This window comes from Coffea eugenioides, chromosome 10 (genome assembly GCF_003713205.1).
Source record: "Coffea eugenioides isolate CCC68of chromosome 10, Ceug_1.0, whole genome shotgun sequence".
NCBI lineage: Eukaryota > Viridiplantae > Streptophyta > Magnoliopsida > Gentianales > Rubiaceae > Coffea > Coffea eugenioides.
This window is the reverse complement of record NC_040044.1, coordinates 35,566,885-35,574,352: the sequence shown is the minus strand read 5'-3', so window position 1 is coordinate 35,574,352 and position 7,468 is coordinate 35,566,885. Positions and strand designations below refer to the sequence as shown.

Below are 7,468 nucleotides of genomic sequence, written 5' to 3'. Positions count from 1 at the left end.
TTAGACAAATTTTTCACTTCATCTGATTTGCCAATATGTTTAACTATCTACTTAAAACTATTTGGCTACAAATCTAAAGTATGTACCTCATTACTTTTAATTATTTTTCTTGAATTGAGTGGATTAAGATGCTTTAGTACTTTTTAAAGGTAATTATTCCTCTAAATTGGCATGTTAGTTGTTTGTATATCTTTGCAACTAACACAAAACTGATATTTCGTTATTGTAACCCCTATCGAGAAGGAGATGCTTTACTATATGTCCTAAATCATACAATAAATTATAATTAATTGCTTGCTCAATGTGAAGGCCTCATGATGTTATTTGTCCTTGGAATCAATATAAATTCAAGAATTTGGCTTGCAAGAACCGAAATTCCACTAGCTATGATTTCTTCAAGTATGCTAATTGTTCAAATCTCACTTATATGACAAGATAATGTGATGGATTGCCCTCATATCAAGATCAAATTCAAACTAAATAACAAATTTTAATATCCCTAAAATGCATGAGCAGATATAAATAGGTCTTTTATTATACTAGGTTAGATGCAAAGTAGTTGATCGTATCTTATAATTATGTTTTATTGCATATTATATTTTTTAACTCAATATGTAACATATGATTTTTTTTTTATTTAATATCACATAATAAAATTGTCATGCTTCAATTCTTATACTAGAAAATGCCAAATAATAATTATTAACCATCTTTAATTATAGGCACTAAACTCCCACGCTTTGCGTGGGCTTTTCCCCCTAGTATATTAGAAAAGAGTAATTGAAGGAAAAGGGAAGCAATATAATACTGCAGTACTTAGGATTTATAAGACGGATATTAAAAGAAAGAAATGCTTTCTGTCTGTTAAACGAACACTCCAAACAGAGAGTTAATATGATTGTCTCATTAGGTAGAATTCCAGTTCCACGAAGTCCTTTTAGCTTAATTTGACTTGTTCAAAAGAATAAAGAGAGGGAAAGAAAATGACCAATGTTGACAAATATATCACTCCTATTTTCCTATCTTGTAATTCATGTGTAGCAAATCAAAGCAAGTTGCAGAGATAATCAATTTCATGAGCTGGATGTCATTCATATGGTTTTTTGGATGTCAACAATTGATGACATTATCCAAGGTCCCAAGTTGCCAGCTAAAGCATCTACAATCCGTAGTGTGAATGATAGAAAGAAACAGCAAAGGTGTCCTGCCATGTGATTCATGTTTAACCATTGGGAAAAGAAATTATGGTAAGTAAAACGAAAATTTACAAAATAAATGGATTGTACAAATTGGATAGCCATTGGCCTACTATATCAAATATGTTGGAATATGTAATTCTGTAACTAGCTTACAAAATTGTCATTTCTCTTTTTTTTTTTTTAAATTTTTGTTCAATAAGGAGAGATGAAACATGAAAAACGAAACGACATTGCAACTTAGGGTTTTGGAGCAATTGCCCACCTTCAACTCTACACATCTCAACAAGGCACGATACAAATTGGTAGCTAATAAGCTCTCTCTATTTTCTACTAGAATTAATTTCGTCTTGTCCCTCCATAGCCATTCGCGTTTAATACTTGTTTAGGTGGATAAGAGTGCATCAGGAAACAGATGCAAATTAGGGTTGCTAAAGTCTTTCCATTCAAAAATATTGTCGAAATTAAACTAATTAATCTGAACGTTTAGCTGTAAATTGATATAATAAGGTGCTAAAGGTGTTAGAATTAATAGTTTCAAAACTAAAGTGCAAATCGATAATAGTTCACGGTCAATTTTTATCACACCAGGTAATTTCTCTTTAGTGTACATATGAAAATTCAATTACCTAGATGTGTACACGCGATGGACTAGTACTTTATAAGCAAACCTCTTCCTTGTATTCAAAAACTTTATAAGCAAAAATATTAGCTTCAATCCGCTTTCTATTTTAAAACTTAAACTATTCAAAATGGTACACTAGTGTAATTCTAGCTTTCTTCTAAAATTACATGAAACAATTGGTTTTTTTTTTTTAACTCTTTGGTAGAGCCTATGGTCAATAAATTTTAAGGCATATTCAATTTGGAATGAAAGCAGAGATGATTTTAATAGGATTTGAAATTTATGAAACAAATTAAGTTAAAGCTCTAGCTTGTGCACATACGATTCTGAAGATGTTCCTAAACCATTTGCCAGCCGTAAAATAATTGCTGAACAACAAATAATCTTGTGATAGTTATCCAAGTATTCCAAGGATCATTGCTGAGCAGGACAAAGCATTAATTCTCCAAAAAAAAAATTCAATTTAAAAAATGTAACTGATTTTCAGTTGACTCCTTTTTCTTTTAGAGCATCATACGCCATTTCATTAACAAAGTTGTAGAGTGCAAGAAAATATGTTTTCATGACCAATAAACAGTGTCAAGATGGGATTCAAGATTAATGAACAGATAAGGCACCTAGCATGAAGAGGAAAAGTAAATCTACTCTTCATTGACTTGAGGACATATTATAAGATTTCGTTTGAATGTAGTTTTCAGTGCATTAAATAAGCATGTCTTGTATTCGATTCTTGAAGGGCTATAAAAGCCTGGACGGGTAAAGGCTTAAAGCCAGCCAATTTTCGTTCAATACAAAAGTTGCCACCTATTATTCGTACAGCAAATCTTGTTTTTTTTTTTTTTCCATCCTGAGCGAGCCGGAATCACCTGAGCGGGCCAGACTACTCCTTCCAGGCTGTAAGAGCCCGTCCCAAGAATCACAGCACGGTAGCTCCCGAGAGTCGAACCTGAGACCTGCTCCTAAAGAGGAGATTATAGATACCGTCTGAGCTAACCGGGGGCAAAGTACAGGAAATCTTATTCTCTCGATATATTTTTTAAATATACTTTTATTTCATATACATCATATCATTAACGTCACTACAATATATTTTTCTATAAAAACTCCAAGACTTGCTATCCAAACGGGAACTTAGTTTCTTCATATATTTAAAAGCTATTCAATTTCCTGAAAATTGTTATTTAACTGCGAACCCAAAATTAGGCCTAAGCAAGACAACATATGGGCTCAAAAAGCAGTGCGAATATACGATCCCTAGGCTCAGAATTTTGATGGCCATGGCCATCTCCATGCTGGTACATGCATAGTCCCATCCTTGCAAGATTAACTGCAATTCCATTAAATGTAGAAGAAAAGGGAGAGTCTAAAGTTTGAGCTTCTTCCATTTGCTTCCATGCCTCAATGATCAGAAACCTTAGGTGTTCCCGTGCCTTTTCTTCACATGCACCTGTCTCCTTCATATAGCATCGTATCGATTTTGGTACATCACCGACATTCAACACCTCCTGAAATAGAGAGTTATTAAATAAGTTACTTTTCACCCAAAAAAAAATTAAATAAGGTACATGTATTATTGAGTTTCAATGATAGTAACTAGTGGTTGAGCCACATCCAATGTGTGTGTAACTAAAAAAAACATATTAAATAAGATTAGAGTTATTTTTGAGTCGAATATTAGTTATTTAAAATAGTTTAACAACATTTTAGTAATTTAAAGAAGAATTAACTTTTAATCCACTGCCAGTATAGTGGATTTGTTATACCAACAGGTGTAGATACATGCCACTTATGCAAAAAGTGAATTTTAAACTTAAAATTAGACTACGTGGCATGCATCTACACCTATTTGTGCATACACTGATAATGTATAAAAAATTATTCTTTAAAGAAATGGTAGTTTTTATTAAGAAAGTGATAGTTAATTCAACAAATTTGAAATGGCTATAAAGAAGTCAACAGCTCAAATGATGTAATTGACTTTAAAATTAAGGGTAAATTAGACAATACATTAAATGACACGATCTATTTACACCAAACCTCTTCCTCCCACTCTATGCATAGGAAGACAATACTCAGTTTCTTTGAGTAGAGGCTTTTGATTGAAATCTCTTTCTTTTCTTTAAATACTTTATAAGCATACGGATTTTTAAAACTTTAACTAGTTAAAATGGTACACCAGCATAATTCTTAGCTTTCTTCTAAACTTTCAACTAACAAAGTTTTTAACTCGTTGGTAAATCCTGTGGTCAATTAAGTTTAAGGCATATTCGATTTGAATGAAAGTAGAGATAAAGATAATTTTAATAGGATTTCAAATTTATGAAACAAACTAAAACTCTGGCCTTTGCACATACCGATTCTGGAGATGTTCCTAAATCATTTGTGAGCCGTAAAATCATTGCTGAACAACGAATAATCTTGTGATAGTTATCCAAGTATTGCAGGTGATCCTTGTTGATGGGATAATCAACACAAAAATAAGCATGGACTAGAAATGCTGGAGCTGATATTGAAATCCAGGCATTATTGAGGTATTGCTGTAGGGTTGGTACTTCTCCACTGAAAAACCATTTTGCCTCTTGCAAGTATGCTTTGCATAAATCGGCCCACTAAAATATCAAATGATGTTGGAGTCAGAAAATTAGCAGGAGAAAGCATTAATTCACCAAAAAAAAAAAATTTCAATTTAAAAGAAACTTAACTGATTTTCTTAGGTATGGGATGATGTTGACTCCTTGTTCTTTTAGAGCATCATAGGCCATTTCATTGACAAAGTTGTAGAGTGCAAGAAAACATATTTTCATGCAATCTGGAAGTTGATCAATTGAGTTGACATCCCATCTGACAAATCAAAAGCAAAATTTTTACACTTGATATCTCAAAACAATTCATCATGAAATTTATGATGCAATTATTATATTGTATATGAAAACAGGAAGCTAGTTAGACAAAAAAAAAAAAAATGAATGAAGTGATTTGGACAGAAGGAAACCAAGTGGCTTAGATAAAATTCTGACCTTTCAACAGCAGTAGTGAAGATTTCCAGTTCATCCAAAGTACCATAACAATCATATATATCATCTATAGCAGTTATCAAAGCAACAACTTTTGTCAATAGTCTTCTACCATTTCCATGTTGAGGGTCTGAAATTATTCCGACAGTCCAGAAGAAATTTTCTACCATCATGTCCCTGGCAAATGTCAATTTTTCTGCTAGACATGTACTTCTCCACCATCTGGCCAAAATCAAGAGGCTTCATCATACGCTAAAATATACCTAAAATTCTAGCATATGCAATGGAAACTTTTGTCCTACATGCTTATGATTAAACTCTTGCCTTAATGTAGATGTGAGATCATTCTGATGTGCTGCTTGGACAATATTAAAATCTAGTTTTGCAAGCTCAAGCAGAATAGGATTCCTGTTTGATCTTTCCTCGTATATGTCTATGAACCACCTTGCCTCCAAACGCATCATCCTCCAATGGAGTGGAAGCTCCAGGGCATGTTGAACTAATGCTACAAGGTCTTGATCAACTCTCTTTTCATCTAAATTCTTCTTAAGAGTTTTTGCAGCAAACTTTCCTGCCATTTCCAGATTGCTCTCTTCATTTTCTGATTCGAGGTATGAAGCTTCATACAAGTACAGCATTCCCTTCGAATCCTCGCAAAGACTAGGCCTAAAATCCCCTTTTTCATCCTTGAAACAATCAAAAATCTCTGCAACCATTGGAAACATAACGCACACGTTACAGCTTCAAAATTTTCCCAAGAAATACTCCTAATTAGGTTGGTTGAAAGAATGAAAGTTGCATGGGAGGTATATCCGAACCTTGAGAGACATCAAAACCATGCTGCCTAAGGAGTCTGAACTCAAGACATGTTGCATATAATCCCCATTGGTTCCGCATTTTATTCATCGACTTCCGTTTGTAAATTCCACTTAAAACTGAGGTGATTTCGTCTCCAAAATGGTAAGATAATCCAAGCCGTTGTAAGTCGTCAATTAACTCTAACTGATTTACCACCTCCATTTCTTGATCTAGCATCATCTTCACTTGCTCCTTAAGCACTTCACACCGACTTACGTACTTTTCCTCCTGCATTATGCAAATGCATTTCATCATCATTAAGCAAAGAAAACAACGAATTACAACTTAAAATTATTAAAGAAGTTGGAAATGATTATTACTTACAGCATAGTCATTCCTTAGTGACTGCAAATGATTGAAATCCCAACTCAGAAGCTGGTGGTTTCCTGATTGTCTTAATGGTGACTGATCAACAAGCTTTGTTTTGCTGCATGCTGCGATTTTAAGAGATGAGACACTGTTAATTGAGGCTGCAGCTGAAGATGCAAAAAATTGTTGGGCTATAACACCACTTCTGTGGGTAGTGAATAAGGGATTTAGTGATGAGATCATCATTATAGTTGCTAAGTTCTTGGAAATTCTTTGGTCTTTTTTCTTAGCTGAAGAAACTTTTTATGGGATTTTTAGCTGATAGCCGCTGAGAATTGCAACGCCTGCAGTAGAAGGAAGCATTTATAAGATGAACTCTGGCCCGCATGCACCACAAGTACTCAGTAACACAGTTTGCATTAATTCCACACTTTTCACAATTTGAGCACATTCCAGTCACATCGTCATCCACTTGCTTTTTGATTTTTTTTTTCTTGTGGTTGATAGATCTTTTTATCAATTAGCCGTCACAAACAAACTTGAAACTGTGTCTTTTCCTAATTAACCCTTTGAGGAAGACAATTTTTTGGTTTAAAAAAATGTGGGTTTCTGTACTTGTAGTTACAGGCTCAGCATCTTCCTATTTTGTTCCATTTTTCTTCTTGTTTTTTTATTGAGTAGATAATTGGTAATCGAAATAGTTCTTGAATATTAAAACAGTACCATCTGTCGTATAATCCTCCTAACAAACTTCAAATTGTCTTTACCTAATCTTTAAGCAAACAAACTGTCTTTACCTAAGCTAATCCGACAAATTTGACACTATTAACCGACCTAGTCCTCCTAACTTAACACTAATAACAAGTCACACTTTAAAGGGAGGGCAACCTTTGAAATGAAGGTACAGGGCTCTGAACAACCCTTATGCAATCAAAGGTAATATGGAGGGAGGGATGGATTGGGTGCTTCGAACGAGAGAGTGTGTAAATAAGAGATTTCGAACTCGACTCTTCTTACTCATACTATTAAAAATAATAATAATAAACTACTAATATACGAACCGATTCAGGACATTCGAACCGTCAATTTCTACTAAAGTCGCGTAGTGTTCACTATCCAAAAAATAAGGTATTGGCAGCTTACACAAGTAGCAAGGGGTTAATCTCATTTTTCCTTTTCTATTCTCACTTTAGTTTCAAAACTTTAAATTGTGATATTTAAGTTTCTAAATTATAAATTATACTTTATTTTTTATTTTGGTCCCCAAACTCTAAAATGGAACACTCCGATCCCTAAATTATATCATGATTCTCACTTCAGATCCCCTAAATCATTTCTTCCCTCTAATTTTGAAATTTTTTGTTATAATTTAATCCAATTTTCCTTCTAGACCTTGGAACATGCAACCATGCTGCTCAAATGACTAGTATGCAACTAGTTTTGCTAATCTAACTGGTTCTTGAATA

At 33.6% G+C, this 7,468-nt stretch overlaps 1 protein-coding gene across 1 annotated transcript; it reads right to left on the bottom strand.

Moving 5' to 3' along the window:
- Positions 1-2,644: 2,644 nt before the first annotated feature.
- On the bottom strand, positions 2,645-6,272 carry LOC113749938 (terpene synthase 10-like). The gene is made up of 7 exons (XM_027293821.1): positions 6,018-6,272; positions 5,654-5,921; positions 5,160-5,541; positions 4,839-5,057; positions 4,524-4,662; positions 4,176-4,430; positions 2,645-3,326 (listed from the first exon to the last, which is right to left on the bottom strand). The coding sequence occupies exons 1-7, from the start codon at positions 6,246-6,248 to the stop codon at positions 3,027-3,029; spliced, it is 1,794 nt and encodes a 597-aa protein (XP_027149622.1). The 5' UTR covers positions 6,249-6,272; the 3' UTR covers positions 2,645-3,026.
- Between the last annotated feature and the right edge of the window lie 1,196 nt (positions 6,273-7,468).